The sequence below is a fragment of the Dicentrarchus labrax genome, unplaced genomic scaffold (assembly GCF_905237075.1).
Source record: "Dicentrarchus labrax unplaced genomic scaffold, dlabrax2021, whole genome shotgun sequence".
Taxonomy (NCBI): domain Eukaryota; kingdom Metazoa; phylum Chordata; class Actinopteri; family Moronidae; genus Dicentrarchus; species Dicentrarchus labrax.
Genome location: NW_026136713.1, coordinates 6946721 through 6966062, shown reverse-complemented (window position 1 = coordinate 6966062; position 19342 = coordinate 6946721). Strand labels below are relative to the sequence as shown.

General features: G+C 39.0%; 3 protein-coding genes across 6 annotated transcripts; 1 reads left to right on the top strand and 2 right to left on the bottom strand.

The window, feature by feature from the left end:
• Nucleotides 1-315: 315 nt before the first annotated feature.
• pdzd11 (PDZ domain containing 11) lies at nt 316-5497 on the top strand. The gene is made up of 6 exons (XM_051420332.1): nt 316-390; nt 960-1057; nt 1507-1647; nt 1773-1871; nt 2481-2541; nt 3988-5497. The coding sequence occupies exons 1-6, from the start codon at nt 318-320 to the stop codon at nt 4020-4022; spliced, it is 507 nt and encodes a 168-aa protein (XP_051276292.1). The 5' UTR covers nt 316-317; the 3' UTR covers nt 4023-5497.
• Nucleotides 5498-5653: 156 nt separating this feature from the next.
• On the bottom strand, nt 5654-10263 carry stard14 (START domain containing 14). The gene is made up of 6 exons (XM_051420331.1): nt 9988-10263; nt 9714-9861; nt 8854-8957; nt 8553-8670; nt 8402-8454; nt 5654-7072 (listed from the first exon to the last, which is right to left on the bottom strand). The coding sequence occupies exons 1-6, from the start codon at nt 10144-10146 to the stop codon at nt 6866-6868; spliced, it is 789 nt and encodes a 262-aa protein (XP_051276291.1). The 5' UTR covers nt 10147-10263; the 3' UTR covers nt 5654-6865.
• Nucleotides 10264-11420: 1157 nt separating this feature from the next.
• Nucleotides 11421-19038, bottom strand: rab41 (RAB41, member RAS oncogene family). Of its 4 annotated transcripts, none has more exons than XM_051420330.1 (8): nt 18860-19038; nt 17662-17720; nt 17184-17237; nt 16783-16888; nt 15737-15848; nt 14664-14757; nt 13706-13772; nt 11421-13490 (listed from the first exon to the last, which is right to left on the bottom strand). In XM_051420330.1, the coding sequence occupies exons 1-8, from the start codon at nt 18936-18938 to the stop codon at nt 13426-13428; spliced, it is 636 nt and encodes a 211-aa protein (XP_051276290.1). In that variant the 5' UTR covers nt 18939-19038; the 3' UTR covers nt 11421-13425. The 4 variants fall into 4 exon arrangements, with proteins under 4 accessions (XP_051276290.1, XP_051276289.1, XP_051276287.1 ...); XM_051420329.1 differs by lacking the exon at nt 16783-16888 and adding an exon at nt 16173-16278; XM_051420327.1 differs by lacking the exon at nt 14664-14757 and adding an exon at nt 15162-15255 and having other exon boundaries at nt 18860-19037.
• Between the last annotated feature and the right edge of the window lie 304 nt (nt 19039-19342).

Here is a 19342-nt window from a genome sequence, read left to right as displayed (position 1 = left end):
TTGTAGTATAACTGAGCGTGAACATGTAATACTGTACTGCATCAAATACCATGAACAGAGAGAGAGAGAGTAAGAATACAACAAAGGGTGAGAGAGGCTGGATGAGGGGGAGATCTAGAAGGGATGTTAGGGGCAAATAAAGAGACCGGTGTGTAAGCACAGAGAGGGCTTATACATTGTTTTATTGTTTAGTAGAATATAAGAATATGGATATATAGGAATATGTTTTTATTTTTTTATTTTGTTCATAGCCTAATGTAAACAAAATAAACTAAAGTAGACCCTGTTCTACATCCTCCGGTCCGGTAGGTGGCGGTATGCACCTGTACGAAAAACAAACAAAAAACAGGAAGAATAAGAAAAAGAAGTTTGTAGCTTTCAGGCTGGCAGGTGAGATAATTTGTTGTTTTATGGCTGTCACTCTGCGGTTTTCGTCCACATGTTGTGCAGTATCTTAATCCTCATAGTTCATACGGTGATGATAGTGAATCCTCGTTAAAATGGTCGGCGAGGAAGAGAGCGAAGCTGGCTCGTTTCAAAGTTAGCTACTAGGCTAACTGTCAGCTAGCAACTCGTAACGTTACATTGCAGAGTGAAATGATCCAAAACAGGATAAAACACGATTTTATTTCTAGCATCTGAGCCACGTGTATGTCGGTATATTCGCATTTATTTCAGGATTTGTATTATGTCAGCAGGTTTACACTTTGGAAATAGATTTTTAGTAGAATTGAGTAACTAGTAGCTAACCTACAGTGACAGACAGTGTTATGGGTTGGTCCCCCTCCTCTGTATTAATGCTCTAACTAACATATTCATACTAATATGTACATATAGCGTTAGATTATCATAATGTGGACTGTTACTTTTTTTTTTTTTTTAATAACAAAGTATTATCCTAAACCTTAAAGAACGACTCTTTATAACGATGTATTTCTGTTTCTTGTGGTGTTTCCCAGTTACAATGGATCAGAAGATTCCTTATGATGACTACCAGCTCCCAGTGGTATTCCTGCCCTCTTATGAGAACCCACCAGCATGGATACCCCCACAGGAGGTATGCCACATATTACCACAACCACACGTTGTACTTTAACTCCTATATAACTTTGAGAAATAAAACTATATTAAAATGTTTGCACTTTATGAAGCTTTCAACTGCATCTTCAGGTATTCATCAGGGGATAGAGATTCTCAGTCATTACAGTATGTAACAAACGATTAAAGGGCTCCTTTATCTTTCACACGGAGAGCTAATATATATTGTTTCCTATGTGTGACTTCAACACAAAAAACACACAACAATTGGCAGTGAGACCAAAACCAGTCACAGCATCAACTGAAATGGGGTCAAAGTCAAGTCAAGATTTAGGATCAGCTTGTTAACCCTTATCAGATTGTTTTTAGTAAGTGTGTATAAAGAATAAATGTCATAGTCATAAAGGATTTCATGCCACCATTCTGGTAGTACATTGTCGGCTTTTCTTTTTCTTTGTATGTGTTTAGCGGGTTCATCACACTGACTACAACAACGAGCTCACCCAGTTCCTGCCTCGTACCATTGTGTTGAAGAAACCTCCAGGAGCACAGCTGGGCTTCAACATCCGTGGGGGCAAGGCATCACAGTTGGGAATCTTTATATCCAAGGTGTGTGTGTGTGTGTGTGTGTGTGTGTGTGTGTGTGTGTGTGTGTGTGTCCTGGTGTTTGGTGTGGCTTTTACTGGCATTCATAGTTGTTGTGCAGTAATATTGTCTGTGTGATGTGTCGGCAGGTGGTCCCAGACTCAGATGCCCACAGAGCAGGGCTTCAAGAGGGGGACCAGGTTCTTTCTGTGAATGAGGTTGATTTCCAAGACATAGAGCACTCAAGAGTAAGTCAGAGCAGCACTTTCAAACTGAGATTACAGATTTCAATCCACACATTATTATACTGCATCCATCCATGTAGTGGATTATTTACATTTTCATTGCAAACCTGCAACAGTGGACCCCGGGAAGACTAACTACCACCTAATGATCATCTTCACTTTAGTCAGAACATGTTGAAAATGCAGCTTTAACAGATATGTGTAATGTAATGGATTGTATTGACACATGTGTTGTCTCAAGTTTTCAACGTAGAGCTAGTGTATGTTCAGTCATTCTTGTCATATTTTCTTCTGGTCAAAGTGGGCTGATCTGTCAGCCTTGAATGCGAAACTGCTTAAGAATGGAGAATATAATTTGGGTTTCCAATTTCATTCAAACCAGAGCCAAAAGCAAAATTTTGACTAATGAAAATTGTACAAAATGTAGTATCATTATGCAGACAATATTAAATATAGAAAATACAGCAAGTAACCACTGTGCAGTCAAACATCTTTCTCAGTGAAGGGGCAATAATACATCCATAAGGTGAGCCCATAGTTGCATTGTTTACAGTTTTTATTGGTGAAAGCCTTTTTATTATTGCATTAAGTTAATTTATTCTTCCTCTTCAGGCTGTAGAGATTCTGAAGACTGCGCGAGAAATACTGATGAGGGTTCGCTTCTTTCCTTACAGTAAGTCTCACTCTACAAAAGCATATCCAAAAGCAGCTCTAAGTCGTGTAAATAGAGTCTGTACTCCAGATCTGACATCTGCTGTACCTTTGCTTTACTAACAACTATTACGGACCATTTATGTTAGTTCATATCTTTTGGTTTTGCCCATTGTGAAGATGATTTTAGAGAGTGTGTAAAGAAATCAAAATATTACTGAGCAATCTTTTTTTAATGAAGAATTTGTATTAGTATGTCAGTTTTCTTTTATTCACAATAATTGAGCATTAAACAGATCCATTCATTTACAGACAATGAGGTGTTTGACTTATATGTGTGAAATTTGCCATTTATGTGTTTTTTACTGTTTTTAATTTAAATGATAGACCTGCTTTGTTTCCAAACGTTATTGAATCAAACAAATCTTTAACAGCATCACACAATATTTCAGCGTACAATATGTAATTTCTGCCGCTATGTGGTCTCGCACATACGAACCACCGCAAAAAACTGTCATAAAGTAGCGTCGGATCATGGAAGTTGTTGTCTTCAGCACTATTTCCATCAACTTCTCAGGGTTAGAATTCCTTCAGTGTTCATTGCTCAGGAGTTTTTTTACTGGGAGTTATCTGAATTATCTGGAGTCCTTTCCAAAACAAACCAACAGTTGCTTGTCTTGTTTCTCTGAAACTTAAGATCCAGATGTCCAATGACCGAAATCCTTCATCTGTTTATAAAATATAGTTAGAAACGACAGAGATCTAAAAAGTGTATCGTGAAAATGTGGGCCATACTTGATAAAAATAAAATTCATGACGGCCAACCAGCATATGACACCATTGACAGGCGACCAGTGAAACACACCGTTACTGGTGATTGATTACATTAAACTTACATTTTTCTCTGGTTTTGAACATTGTTGGAAACAATAATAATGTAAGTACATAACTCATGGAAATATATGACGAGTTTTGGGTTAATAGACATTTTAATGTAGAAATGTTACATATTACAGCTTTAAATTTAGCTTTAGTTGTTGTTACTATAAGATAAAGTAGAACTTTACTTCTCCCAGAGGATGTTTTTGGCGCGATAGCAGATTCCAATCTGTTTCGAATTTGTAACATGTGCCTTTTATTATCTCCCAGTAATACTACAGTGTGTTATATGCCTTATCTAAATGACAGTAAAAAAGTTAATGTGTGTGAGGGCAGCTTATATAAAGAATATGTCTCTTCTTCTGGGGAACCAAACATCAATAATTTCAAGCCTGTCAGCACTTACATACCAGCATGTTACAGTGGGCACAGTAACTGTACTGTAGCTAAGATAATTATCTCAGTGTATGTCTTCAACATAAAAAAACAACAACTTTGGAGTCACTGAATTAGATCATTCTGGTATGAGATTATATAACGACACTCCTTTCAGTATTGTAATGTTGTCCTCTGTGCATTCTTTTATCAGACTACCAAAGGCAGAAGGAGAGGACTGTACATTAGGTGGCAGCAAAGCGAGGGAGAGATGTGTACAGACGCTTCTCTGCACGTCCTTACCCTCCTCCCACAGACTCTGGCCTCCATTCTGTCTCAGCTTCAAGATGACTGATGTATGACTAACGGACTCATTCAAAGTGTTCCATGTAAGGACAATACATACTCTGTCATAGACTCGCTTTCCTCTCTCAGGCAGAAGTCTGAGCACTCCCTAATCTACTGCGATACGTGATGATTTCGGTTCCATCAGGATGCATTCACAGGAAGTGAAGGAAGCAGAAGCTTTGACATTTTACATGATTCATTATGTAACTGATACATATTTTTTAGTCATGCATTTATAGTTCAACATTTATACAGCCTGCATAATTTATTAACTTTTCCTCAAGCCCTAATTAGATGTTTCTACTGTAGTCTTAGAATATATATTTTAATCAAGTACAGAGTAGCACACACGTGTACTGTACACATTTGCCTTGATGACACTGATAAATATACATACACCCGTGTTTCCAGTTTATTAGGTACGCCTAGTTAAAGTGAATGCAGCACAATACATCAGCCTGTCAATAAATCTTTCCATGCTGACAGTTCAGTTTTTGTTGAACCTGTTTTAAAAACTTTGACAGAATGTTAGAAATACACCTCAAGAGTGCTACAAACACCTGTAGGTAGGATCTGTTACTGTGGTATGCGTTAGTTTTGTATATACACGTTAAAAATGTACACTTGACATGGATTTGTCAGACTGCCGGGCTTTACACATCGTAAGAGGAAATACAATTTAAATATCACTGATCTAAACATCACTGTGAATATATTGCAGATCCTGTTTTTAAATATTCACAACCATTTTTTAATCGTGTAGGAAATATTAGGTTGTGTAAATACATTTCAGCGACTGCTGTTGGGGACGCATTAATGTTAAGTATTGATTTTGTTCATGTTTCATACACTAGTTTAACAGAAACTGCACGCTGAATGATATTGTAGTTATTCAATGTATAAACTGAGGTGCCAAACTTCCAACATTTTATATGTGCATAACAGCACACTGCGCCCTGTATCTTGGTAGAGTCTGTAATAGTATCTGTGTGCAGTGGAGAATCTGATGTTAGCAGGATTTTGTTGCAACTGAAGACTTTATCAGGTACTTCTGTCATTTTAGCCTCTGTAGTTCAGGTTGTGTTTATCAGTACAATCAGCAGAAACAAGCTTTGGCCATAAAGTAAATCCTCATTCATTAGAACAGTTACAGAAAACAGCTGAACACTGCTGGATGTTACTGCTAGTATACACTAAATTTGGTGAGACCTGTCTTGGTGTTTACCTGCCTGCTGCATGTCAACACTGTCTTATTTCATTGTACTCGACTAACTTTCATACAAAGGAGTAACTTTTGGTTTTCCATCTGATGAACTTTAAAGATGTAAGTATTAAGACACTGATAAGGTAGAAGAAATAAAACGTTTTGAACCTTAGTTACCTTTTTGTCTTTGTTGTTGAAGAACCTGAACCAGAGCTGGAAATGGACCTGGTTTGCTCTGGTACAAGTAGACAAACTTGTTCCACTTTGTTAGTTGGTTTCTCTTGAAACTGACTTGTCATCTTAAGAGGAATGCAGTCAGTGACAGTGATTAGTGAAAGCATGTTAACCATGCAAGGTTTATTTTTTTTAGAAAAAGTCAAGACCATGTAACACTCAACATTACAAAAAACAAACTAAAACCCTGCAGGGTTTCATTCCAGGGTCTTTGCTCCATCATGACTTCATTTGAGCTTAACTTCAAATAAATAAATAAAATAAAAGATATCCCTTATGGTCATTCCAATCCTTCCATTGACAAAATGCAAACTTGCTATGTACATTTTACATGTTAATACAACCTAACTAGATTGTAATTCTCAGAAATCCACAACTGATTCCCTCCTTGAGTGCCAATGCAAGTCTACAGTCTGTACAGCTTATTAATTAGGATTAGATCGCATAAACTTAGATTGCACAACATCTAAATAATACAATAAACCTTCCAACAGTCTTCATGTATCACACAGTAAAGAGAAATACAGCACAGTTGCTCACTAATCACGACTTCATAAAATTAATGGTTAAAGTTCACATTTAAAAACAAAATCAGTAGCAAATGTAGTGTTTGTGAAGTGCATTTAAGCCAAAAAAATGTATTTCTGGAACAACAGATTGGAGGTTGACGCCCAGAGCTGCTGCACAAACCCAGAACCTTTAACAGTGTAACAAGCCATATTAATGCGAGTTAACAAAATAAAAAGACACTATTTTAAGAGTGTCCAGTTTGGGCTAAGATTATCTTGTAATGAGCAATTTATTTATAAAAACCACGAGTGAACTTGGTGTCAGAAATACATAATGTCACTCTACTTTCACCACTGATCTTATTTCCATTCACAGTCACTTGTAAAGGCGAAGAGTGACTAGTGGACAACTACGCTTCATTTCCTCACTTAAAATGTGTATAGCTGCAAATAAAATAAAAATTAAAAAAAGGCCTGACAGAGGACATATTATAAATTTAGTGCTGTATATATGACACATTCAAACCCTAACACCTCTAAGCCTTTACATTGTAAAAAAAACAAACACTGGAGACATGTTCAGCTTAGTTCAACATGAGGTGAATGGCATCTTGATCTGTGCTAATCTCTGTCTATAAGGCAGCTGTAAACACTTCATGCTCATCCAAAAAGGTATGCTGATTTGGAAAACTGGATAAATCAGAGAGAGCCGGGCTCTCAAGTCTTATTGGATTTGTCAGTATGTGTAGTCCACCCCCATAATCTCTCACTCACGGATACCCTTCATCCCGTCTCTTTTAACTGCTGTCCTCGCTGTCCGGACCTTCCACCTTGGATCTCTCATTTACATTTTCTAGCGAGTCTGCTCTCTGTATTGACAGTTCGGCTGGGTCCATCATGGGCAGGGTGTTCTGCTCTGGGTACAACCAGGGCTTCTGGTCGGGAGAGTTCTTCTGTTTCCACTCTGGGTAGTTCTGTCCCGCCTTGTGCACACACTTCATCACCTGGAAGGAGTGGGCCAAGAGAAGATACGATTATCAGAGGGCCGATAATGCCGGACAATGAGGATCGTACCACACCTTCATTCACAGTCAACAAAGCTGAAGATAAAGCTGGTCACAAAATACTGGGTCACAGATGATGTGGCAAGCAGTTACATAGGCCTACACTATTTACAGCTCTGACACGGCCATTAACATTTTAACACATGCCTTTACATTCTCAAGTGTAAAATGGTGATCTTGCCGTACATATATCTTTTACTTCACCCTGAACCAAACTGACTGAATTTTATAGTTTTTATCTGCCATCAGTAATTCTCTAGTCTAGAGCTGAAACAATGATCAACATAACATTAAATCTGCAACCGTTTTGATAGTTTTGAAAATAATCTTTTAAGAAAAATTTACAAGGAAAAATGCCAAAAAGTTAGCCTAAAAAAATGTCGTGGGTTTTTTTTTAAGTAAACTGAATATTAGGTTCGGACTGTCAAAACAAGACAAAGACAAAAAAAATAATAATCGACAAAGAAAATCAAAAGCCACTCAGATTTAAGCACTCCTCCTGCAGGAACCTAGCAAGACACCACAAGACTCAAGAACAACCTGCTCTAAACTGCTAAAATACACTTTGTTCAGTATGTTTTGTTCATTGCTATTTGGAGGATCGCAGCCTGGCTGAAACCTTTTAAATTAACTACACGTATTTACGCAAATTAATTTCACCCTTCTTTTGATTTGACTGCTTATTAGTTTACAGCTGGTTTTGTAGTTTTATTTCACTCTTCTAACATGATTTAAGGTGCTCTACAAATAAAGATTACATTATTATTAATCTCATTTTCAATGTTTACTACGCGTTATTGCCATCCAATGGTTCAGTTGATAGAAATCACTGACGGTGTGAAGAAGGTCAATGTTTCCGTCTCAGTTTCTCTCACACACACACAGATATCTGTGGAGGATATGAAACTTGGGGAACAAGTTCTGCAGCGGGAGAGAGCGCTCAAGCTAAGATACTCTTTGTCAGCAATCTTACCAGGACAGGCTCTTAAATTGGGTTTCTATGGTTACCATTGTCCTCTAAAGACACGTGAAACCTCACTCCCTTATGCACGCACACACCCCTATTAAACACCTTTTAAAACACCTAATGGACACACACACACACACACACACACACACACACACACACACACACACACACGCCGTCAGACACACTGATACATAGTTCATGTGGTGTGGTTTAACCTTTTGGTGCTGCTGTTGACTAGAAGTAAACAAAGCTTTTAGTGAAAATAGTTAGTGACAACAGTTGTGTGTTACTTTACATACCCGTGGAGCGAGAACTTGAGTGGCCGTGTTTACCACAACCTTTGGAAGAGAACCTGAAGCAAAGAGACAAACTTTAGAAACGGCTCTACAAATGTCTCAGCGACAATTCTTGATTAGAAAAGAACAACTTTAGCGTTTGTTATGGTCTTACCTTTGGGGTCAGCTTGTGAGAGGTATATGAAAGTACAGCTGTCAGGTCCTGTGGGCTTGATGAAATAGCCAGTGAGGATGGAAATTGCCCTCACAAGGTCTTTGCGAGGAGGGTATTTCTGAAGTTTGTAGAATAATGAGAAAAATTACACTTAACATTATGCAATTTGGACATGTGACACTTATTAAGACAAATGTAGAGATGTTAAATAGAGGTTACAATAGTAGACAATAGGTGAAAGAGTGCTGTCGAAAGGCAGTGGTTGCTATGTGCCTGGGAGTGTGTGGAGGAGGTGGCGTACCGGGTGTTTGACTGAGAAGTTAACGATAATGTACTCGTCATCCATCACCTGCCACGAGCGCAGACTCACTACATCTCTGTTCTTTACTGGCTTTGGACAAAGCCCTGCACACAAAGAGAAAGAGAGAGAGAGAGAGAGAGAGAGAGAGAGAGAGAGGGGAAAAAAAGACATAAAAATCAGGTTTTATTGTGTAAGACTTCCTTCATTACTTCAGGTTTCCACTGTCACAACCTGAGACTCAACAAGTACACCCTTGTTATGACAACAAACACAGTGGTGGAACAACCGGCCGCTCATTCTTCATCCCTGAGGGCTTCAGCAGCTTACGAGATTGTCGGCAGAAGAAACAAAAATGGAGGTTGAAAACAACTGCTACGATGCACTATGGATGGATTGAAAGAAAACAACTGGTTTGAATGTGTAAATATGGACAGAAGAGCTTGCTGATGGGAAAATAATAGATAATAATGTTTGTTTATATTTCAGTATCTTCACTATAGCTCAAAATAAAAGGTCAATTTTACACTATTTGCAAACTTTACAGCACTTTTAAATACACAGATTGAATTGTTATTGCTTCAATAATTTGCTCAATAAATGGTATTTTAATGATGCCCTGTATTGAAATACTGAGATTCTTCCATATAGGGTGGTATAAAATAATATCTAATAATAATAATAATAATAATAATAATAATATCTAAACATAACTCTAAATGGACACTTTCCCTTTTGCAGTGTTTGTATTTCTTGTGTGTGACAGGTGAAACTGAGTGGGCCTACAGGTGACACACACACACACACACACACAGAGCGAGAGAGAGAAATGTGATAAGACTGATCAGATAAAGAGTTCTTACATGAGTAGTAGCCCACATCAGCATTAGCAGAGAGTCGGGCAATGTCAAAGCTCTCCAACATGGTGGGGTCCCAATCCTTACGGTACCGGCTATCATGAAGGACGTCGTACATGGTGGCAGCTGATACATCTTTGATTGTCATTTTACACTGAAACACACACACACACACACACACACACACACACACACACACAAAAAGTGTCAGAAAACACAAGTCAAGTGTGTCACAGTGGTGATTATGTGTAAAGATAGTGTGAAGTTAAAATGAACTTACCTTGATCTTGTGGATTTTCGGTGCATTTTTGACTTTCTTTGCAGGGACTTCGACCCACACTTGCATCCCATTACTGTCATACTTGTTCACCCAGTTGTCCGTTGCTAAACATTGCTTTCTAAAGTCGGCAAACACCGCATCATCAGGTAAAATAGACATCTTAAAGATATTCTTTAAAAGAAGTCACACACGGTCCAGCATATGTGTATGTGTCGGACTGAAGAGATTCGATATTTCTGTACTTTGTAGACTCTCTGGCGACCTTATTATATATCCAAGCTGGCCACCGGGCAGGTCGAGCGGGATTTTTGCCATTCCTATACACGCCTCTCCCTCTGACGTCAAAGCACTTCCTGTATCCAGGTGTGTTACGGCAGGTGCGTGAAGCCCCGCCCTCGCAGAAACTACCAGAAAGGTAAATGTATTGACATTTACAGTATCGTAGAGCTGAAACTGATACCAGAGGAGATTTAGGAGTTCAGGTTTTTATCGTCGGAAAGTGTGAAAGATACAAACAAGGTTGCACTGAAGTGGAGTGGGTAGGTGCGAATTGCTCAGTGGTGATGAATCCAGAGTATCCATCACGACTGTAAATGTTAAACAAGTACACAAACGATAAACCATGAGTGAAATATGAATAATGTAAGACTGGATGTATCCTCCTGACTGGGTCTACAGTTGGGTCAAAAGTTGGTACTAATTCAATCTTACGGTCTATTTCATGTCATACCTTCCTCAAACATAACTCCCCTTGGGTGTTTGTAGATATGTGGTTGTTTTATTTGGATAAAATAATAGCAATATAATAAGGCCTATGTCATCAAATAAGAATATGATGAACAATTGCTACTACTACTAACTTACTGTGCTAAAAGAATGTGGAATTCAATACAATTCATACAGAGATATATCATTAAACTAAAACATCACTTTTTTTCTTTTCCAGCCAAATGTAGAAAACACACACACAAAACACACACACACACACACACACACACACACATTCACATTCAAGTACTGTAGGAGATCGAGGTTTTGAAGAACAGAGGCCAACTGTTAGGAACAGGGCGATATATGTTTGTTGAATGTTAGAAATAAGATTCAGATTGAACATTCAGTTTTTAATCACATGCTTGTAAAGATGTAGGCTACATTGAGTAACAGCTGTAAGTGTGTGCAGTGCAGTCTCATGTTCATACATAACCACACCTTTCTGTTGTAACATTTCATGCCTGTGTGTTGCCCAATGAGCAGTTTCAGTCTACTTTGGCAACACCGTAACAGGCTTCTCACATTCAACTCCACTTTATAGCATTGATTGTAGATAGTACTAATGGAGCAGAACATATGAAGGTTTGTTGATCCATAACATTGGAAATGACATTTATGAATCTGCCATAAGCAGTAGTTTAAAAAGAAAGAGATCACAGATATTACATTTTGGTGAAATATCTTTATTTTATTCCATGTGATAGGCCTACACTTGTGTTTCATTAACTCTCCTTTTTATACATCAGATAATAGTACATTATTCACACAAACGTTGCTAAACACGAGTAGACAGCATATTTCAAATGGACAGACACAATTCAGAATAGCACAAAGCTGAGTAATTAGTCAGTGACAAGTAATAGAAGAGCTGCTCATGTTAAAATGGTTGTTTGATGTAATTAAATACTTACATTTTGGAATCCATTTTAAAACGCTGACATTTCTAAACAAGCTACAGCAAATGACCAGTGTCTTTTGTTGTGCTATGGCTAGTTAGGTGGTTTGTGTTACACTGCATGTGTGTGTGTGTAAGTGAGTGTGTGTCTGGAGACGGTGCAGCCTTTACCTGCGACTGTAAACCAAGTTACTGACTACACACACTGCAAAAAAAGTCATTTCTAGCAGTGTGACAGGGAAAAACATTACCGGGGGCCTCAATGTCGCCTTTAGGTGGAGTCCCAGCAGACACGCAAACAATAAATAAAATAAACTTTCAACATGCGTGTCAGCATCTGTACTTTTGGTCAAGCATACAATGTTTTCTGTATGTCCAAGTTACAAAATAAATAAAACACATAAAACCAACAGTCCCTACACAGGCAATAGCAATACAGCAAAGGATACTGCAACTAACTTCTCTGCACTTTATACAGCAAGGGTGTTAGTAAGCATTAGCTGTATCTGAGGACAAACTCTTTATCTACCAGCTCTACAAAACAACTAGTGAAGCCATGAACCAGTCAGCAGGCTTCTTTTATATTTTACAATATTGTGGCTTGATTCAGTGCACAACGTTGGTGAACAAACAAGCAAGGCATCTGTGTTCTTATCCATATAAATCCTGCACGGTGAGCATGCTGCATGTTCTTGCAATAGTGTAATCAACACAACACAAATTATCAATGAGATGGTGGGTACGTCATAGCGACCAAAGTGAACACTTTCCATCAGCGTGGAAAAACTAAACATTGGCTTTTTTTTTATTTTGATTTCCTACATTAGGGGCATCTAATAACTGAAAACTCCCCCTCAGACATGTTAGTAAGCGTGCAGCTATTTTAACAACATTGGAAAGACGGTTGCTGTAGTTTTAAATGCAGACATAGCTTCAGGTTAGTAGCCATTCTAATGAACTTGGGATGGTTTCCCTTTGATGAAAAAGGGATATCAATTTCCTTATTACTTGGTTACACATCCCTTTTTGCAGCACTGTTTTAAATAAGGTCTCAAATTAAGTTAACTTGGTCTACTAACACACTGTTGGATTTGGCAGTTTAAGCCTACAGATGTGTTAGGTATAAATAATACCTAATAACTGGACCACTGACCCACTTCAATGCAAAGGGTTCATTTGAGCCTAATGTGGTAATATGAGGGTTATCAATGATGTAAATTCACTGGTATGTTCCCGTCTCTACTTCCTCAAAAAAAGAAAAAGAAAAAAAAAGACAAGGTCTAGAAATGATCAGTAATCAGACAGAATAGTTTTAGGCAAACTCTCCATTTAAAATAAAAAAAATAAAATACAATGGGCTGAGAACTCAACCTTGCAGAGTCATTTAAATAATCCCAAGCAGTTTTACTTTACAACAATGACGAGAGTAACAGCACTAAGATTCAGAACTGTGCAATAACTCATGAACAGTTAGCTATGTCAGTCTGCAATCCTATATTAATGCCATGCAACTGGATGAAAATCTGAACATATCATTTAAACTTATTCCTTGTTTTAAATGTTTACTTTTGAACCTTTTTTTTTTCTCCAGATAATCTGTTTCAATACAGTAATGCACATCCACACGGTTACTCTGAAAAGTCACTGAGTTGAGAAGGGAAAAAAAAGACAGGTCCTCCATCCCAATGGCAGTGTGCCATGGGTGGAGAGAGTGGCCACTGAGAGACAAGCTGTTGGTGGGGAGGAGACAGGCTGGGTGAGGGTGAGGTGTACTAGCATGAGCAGCTGCTCTCGGTGACAGTCATCTCTGGCTGTTTCTCCAGTTTGATGTCGATCACTGAGAGGGCTTGGTTAAGTAACATCATCAATGAATTTGCAGATTTCACTTCAGTTTTTTTCCGCAGCGCTATCTGGCCGCCATCTCCTCACTGAACATTGCAGAGTAAGCTAACAGGCACTTGTTTGGCAGTGGCAATAATAATTTGACTCAAGTATTTTAAAAAAAACAAACAATAAAATGATTTCTGTTAAAGGCATCTTGAAAAAGGATACTGTCCTCTTTGCTTTTCTCTGGTGTGCTATCCATCCCAGGCAATGCAGCTGCGACACGACGGAACAGCTATAAAACAAAGTGAGAAGAATATAACATCTGAAAAGGTCTTGCTGGAATGGGATATAAAGTAAAATCCTGTCAAATAGAGGTGGGTGATTTGGATAAAATCTTATATAACAATGTAAGTAATTTTACTTCCACAATCATGTATATTGTGATATCGTAAATTCTTTGGAAATTCAATTGATAAACAGCTTATACATAAAGCAATCAGCAGAAAATCTATTTTTTGTCTAATCTGGTGTCTGACAATGGTATTTAATCGTATTGATGCAATGCAATCCTGCATATTCATCTGCTCCATTACCCACAACAGCCAAATACAACCAGAGATAATGAAGGGGTAGTTACCTTAGTATTAACGGTATATGGGCTCTCTGATAGACACATTTATATTGCCTCTCGGTATATATGGTCACATCACCCACCACTACTGTTAAATGGGCTATATACAGTATAGACAAAAAGTATCCATCCTACATAATGTATTTTATCAAATAACAGGCAAACACAAGAAGCAGTTAAAGCAGTGATACAAAAATGTGATTGTAATTGCTGGTTTAGAGAACAGCAGGAAGTGACGGTCGCCGTGCTAATCTCCTCCATCATATTCACATAAACATTTGGAAAGCTGCAGAAAGTTTTGTGAATCGGACAAAAAGTACTTAAGCAAACAAACACAATAGCAGGAAACCTTTGCAGACCAAGTGAAGTAATATGGAAACTTCTAAAAGCAAAGCCTGTGGGAGGAAAAAAACACACAACTAATACAGTAAGTGCTGAGAATGCTAAGACATGTCATGATGCCACGAGAAGGGAAAAAGGAGGCAGAAGGAGTTAAGTGTAGACTTTGATGGCAGAATTAGCTCAACTACCTTGAGAGAGCAGATTCTCTACCTGTTTGACATTGTAGCCAGTCTTTGCGCTGGTTTCAATGAACATGACATTCAGTTCCTTAGCTCTCTGCTCGCCCTCCTCCGTGGTGATCTGTCTGCTCAGGTAAAAGCAGAAGGGGGGGAAGGTGGACGAAAAGACAGATATGGAAAGAAATGCGAAAAGGACAGGCCGAAAGGAGAGGGAGGAAATGGAGAGAGAAACAGAGAGAGCTCAACACAGAATCTTGTTTTGAGTGGAAAAGAGAGAGAGGTTAGTTTAGTTATAAACACACAGACAGAGAGGAAGACAAAAGGGAGAGAAGCTGCTGTGCCGAGTAAAAATGAAGCAGCAGGAAAACGAGATCACTCATTCATCCAACAGCCACACTCTGATCCATATAATGAATACATGGAAGGGTTGTACATCCCAGACGCCACAGGTTGGCCTCCCTGACCTAAAGGACATCATGACTGTCAGGGCTATTTGTCAGTATTACACCGGCTGTTGCTGGACACCAACCTGTTTGACGTTATAACCGGCCTTGGCACTGGTCTCTATGTACATCACATTGAGCTCACGAGCTTTCCTCTCTGCCGCCTCAACAGAAACTTGCCTGCCATGGTCCCGGGAAGGGAGGGGGGGGGGGGGGGAGTGGTGTGGAGTGTGGTGTTGAGGGGGGAAACACAACAAAAAAATTAAAAATAAATAAATGACCAAAATGACATGGAGAGAACAGAGCAGAAAAGGGAACAAACAAAAAAAAAGTAAAAAAGAAAAAAGGCAGAACAGAAATATGATCAAATCATAAGAAATAAAAAATATAGAATTAAACATTTAAAATCACTAATAAAAAAGGCTGGAGTATGCAAAATACCAAGGGATGATAAAAGTCAAAATTGGATGAGATGCACTGAGGGGAAGAAAAGTGGGATTCCAGGCTTTGGCAGAGTTTATATACTATTATACTTAATGCTACTCAAACTGTAGTAGGATTATAAAACCACCGTCTACTTATCAAGCATTCTAAACATAATAACACAATTATACATACAACAATCATTGTAATCTTTCACACATCTCACACAACCATGTACCTTTTATCCGCCAAGTCTGTTTTGTTCCCAACAAGCATGATAATGACATCACTTCCTCTCTCTGTTCTAACATCATCAATCCACTTTGAGGTTTGCTGGAATGAATTAAGATCTGTGGATGAGAAAAAACACACACAAAATGACTGTACACATCAACCACATATGGCCCCAAAAAAGATAAACATTTGTTATTCTAGCTCTAGTTAAAAGTGTGCACAAGCAAGTGTTATTTTTCATTAAAAAAAAGGTAGAGCATCTTATGTAGCGTAGTTGTTTTAGTAAGCAAACGTATTAAGAAGAGAAGATTGAAGGAAGAAAATATACTTAAAAGAGATTCTGAAAGAAGGCAGAAAGAGAAATAGCAACTATGACAAGACAGTGTCCTTTAAATTGCTCTCAACCCCTACAGAAATGTTAGAGTACAGCCCTGACTCACTGGTGATGTCATAAACAACCACGGCAATGGTAGAGTCACGGATGTAGCTGGGAATTAGGCTACGAAAACGCTCCTGTCCAGCAGTGTCCCAAAGCTGGAGTCGGACCTGGAGGATTGGAGCGGAGGGGAAGAAAAGGGGAAGGAGGAGGAGATAAAGAGGGGAAAGGCAGAACGAGAAAGTGGAGAATAGGACAGACATAAAGGAACCGAAAGCCAAGCAGCAGAGATGAAAATGGCCTTTTTAAATCAAGGAACGGTGAGAATCATTCAAATGCAGCAGGGTTGGAGATGACCAGCGTGCAAATAAGACATGTAAAAGGCGTTCGTGCTGAATCATTATTAGGACTGTTAGAGAACCATGAGGTGACATCGGAAGGCATTTTCCGCTATTCCTTCCATCAGCCTCATATGTAGCAGCCTTTATAATGCACAGACCCCCCTGGACACCCCCTGAGAAATGTTAAGTATCACTGCAGCTGATGCAAACGGTCTGGAATGTACCCTCATCATACTGTCCAGTGGGGTTTGCCAGGCTAGAAATTTTCTTACTTTTGCCCTTCCACAGACTAAAGCGAAGGACAAGGAGGTAAGTCAAGGCTATGATACCTACTGGCTATGTCATAAACCACCACAGCAGCGGCTGAGTCTCGGATGTAACTGGGGATGAGGCTGCGGAAACGCTCCTGTCCGGCTGTATCCCAGAGCTGCAGCCGAATCTGTGGCCAGCCGTGAAATGAATGTGTGAAGTGGGGGCATTTCATGACCCAGCCAGGGGATGGAAGGAAAACAAAAACTTAAAATAACGATGGGAACTAAAAACATGATCAACATGTCTAACAAAGTGAATGGTAAAAATCTAAGATAATGTAGAAACCAATGAGAAATGATGAATGGGAAATAAATGGTGGCTACTACACAATAAGCAGTTGCATGCTTTAAACTTTTCTAGCAGTTTTAAAACTACATCAATGTGAATGATGAGAATGGCAATAAAATATAAAAAGGGCTTACCGTGCGATCTTCTAGGTACATGGTTTTTGACAAAAAGTCAATGCCAATTGTTGCCTGTAAAGACAATCATTGCACTGTTATAGGCACAATATCTGCATAACTTCTACACCTAAAAATCATGAGACAAAAGGTGTTTGATGTCATTGTATTAACATGATCTATAGACCTTTTTAACAGCATTTGTTTTGTACTTGTTATAGTAGGAACAGCACAGGTGAAACTTAAACATTAAGAATGGCTTTGTGGCAGTTGGTTGTTCCCTATTATCATGCTGTGTCAAGTCATCAGCACTAAAAAAAGGATCTGGAACTGGGCGATCATGAACAGCAAACATCAATTAATGTTATAAATGACACCTGTTCTTATCAAGTCATAACGTTTATCATGAAAAATGACACCATACATTGATATGAATACACTTAATTAGTACCGTGGCACATTAAGTCTGTGTCACATTGCGATGAACACATATCATTACCTGATAAGTGTTGTCGAAACTGTCATACATAAACCTGGTGATGAGTGAGGTCTTCCCAACTGTACAAACACAATAACAGACACATTAACATTTGATCCTGGTAATCAAAAGCCTGTATTCTACAATACACATTTCTATCACTTCTAATTTTGTATAACTGGAAGAAAAAAAATAAATAAAACCCCCCAATATGACTCAGTGACAGTACATTGCTGTTCTCATTGATGCAATGTGGACTGCTGAACCCACACGCTGAGCTGGCACTATGGGTGGAGCCACACAAATTGGGAAAATGAAAATGGCTCAACTTTTCCCCATTTGTTTCGTGATGAGAGACTATCACTGCCGTATTATGCAATCACAACTAAAATACAGTCGCGTACAATAATGTCACTGTCAGTCCCAGTACGCTGACGTTGAATGGTCCGGGTGGTGGTGGTGGTGGTGGGGGGAGGCCGACTGGTCTGGACCCACCGGCCGACGTGGCTCTGCAAGGTACTGCCGTAAGAAGCTAACAGCTAACAGCTAGGGAGTTCAAAAAGCGACAGATAAAATATAAACTTAATTCCCTTCACGTATACGGGTTCTTCTGTTTGGGAGCAAAGATTCGTGACAGACTCTTGATGGCCACGTTTGGGTTTCAGTACGGTATTAATGAACGTCAACAGTAGCTAACGTTACTGTTAGCTAAAAGTAGTTAGCCAGCAACCGTTAGCGACAGTTAGATGATGCATCATAAACTAATGGCCACAGTGAGGCCAGTGTGCATTGTTTTAATCTGGCAACAAACCAATATGTGGATGAATGACTAACATTAATCTTTATGACGATAACTCTTACTTATTACAGGCATTTTCCGTCGCAACGAAGAGCGAGATGTTTGGCTAGCTTAGCGATTTACCGTAGCCGGCTAGGTTGGCTATGCAATGACATCATCACGAGTGAGAAGAGATTTTATATCCATCATCTTTTACCATCTCTCTCTCTCTCTCTCTCTCTCTTATAAACACCCGCGCTGACGCCGAAATATTAACATCTCGCTTTGTATCATCACTGGCCGATGGGTAACTTCATCCTGCTAGCCACCAGCAACCTAGCAGGAGAAGCTAGTTAGCTCCGGTCATCTTAGCCACTTCTCCTAAACAGATTCCTCACATCCGACCAAATTAACACCCCAAGTCTACCGTCCCCTGCTTACCACTCTGTTCGCCCAGAAAGACGAGCTTGAACTTTCGTAGAGGGTTGCCAAACTCTCCGCCGCCGGTCGTGGTTGACATCTTGTCAAAAAATAAAAAGTGATAACTAGCTGACTTGGCTAATGGTGTGATGTCTAGACCGGAGAGGAGCAAGTAGTGTATCTTTATCCTGCTCTAGCCAGCGCTATTGTTTTCTTAAGCGTACTGAAGGGAAACAGCGCAACCAAGAGGCAAACGTTGAGAGACAACAGCAGTGCTAACGTATAACCTTATTATGTGTCCATTTTATCATTAGTTATCCATTGCTATTTCTTTTATGCGTCCACCAAAGTGATGTTTCTTTGGATATTTACACATAGCTGACCTGCTGGAGTATTATTAGCACACACAGTGGTTGTGTGAGTCCCAGTTTTGGGGCAAATGAGCAATGTGAAAGCCACACTAGTTGGCAGAAATATATATTTACACTATGTGTTGTGGTAAGA

Bases quoted from the DNA above. Each gene is read 5' to 3' on its own strand.
- pdzd11 (XM_051420332.1), top strand. From the start codon at position 318: ATGCACCTGTACGAAAAACAAACAAAAAACAGGAAGAATAAGAAAAAG. The intron at 1,058-1,506 runs GTATGCCACATA...GTATGTGTTTAG, and splicing joins CATGGATACCCCCACAGGAG to CGGGTTCATCACACTGACTA. The intron at 1,872-2,480 runs GTAAGTCAGAGC...CTTCCTCTTCAG, and splicing joins AAGACATAGAGCACTCAAGA to GCTGTAGAGATTCTGAAGAC.
- stard14 (XM_051420331.1), bottom strand. From the start codon at position 10,146: ATGTCTATTTTACCTGATGATGCGGTGTTTGCCGACTTTAGAAAGCAA. The intron at 9,862-9,987 runs GTAAGTTCATTT...TGTGTGTTTCAG, and splicing joins CGAAAATCCACAAGATCAAG to TGTAAAATGACAATCAAAGA. The intron at 8,455-8,552 runs GTAAGACCATAA...TCTTTGCTTCAG, and splicing joins CTCACAAGCTGACCCCAAAG to GTTCTCTTCCAAAGGTTGTG.
- rab41 (XM_051420330.1), bottom strand. From the start codon at position 18,938: ATGTCAACCACGACCGGCGGCGGAGAGTTTGGCAACCCTCTACGAAAG. The intron at 17,721-18,859 runs GTAAGCAGGGGA...GTGTTTGTACAG, and splicing joins CTTTCTGGGCGAACAGAGTG to TTGGGAAGACCTCACTCATC. The intron at 14,758-15,736 runs GTACATGGTTGT...TTACCTGAGCAG, and splicing joins ACAGACTTGGCGGATAAAAG to ACAGATCACCACGGAGGAGG.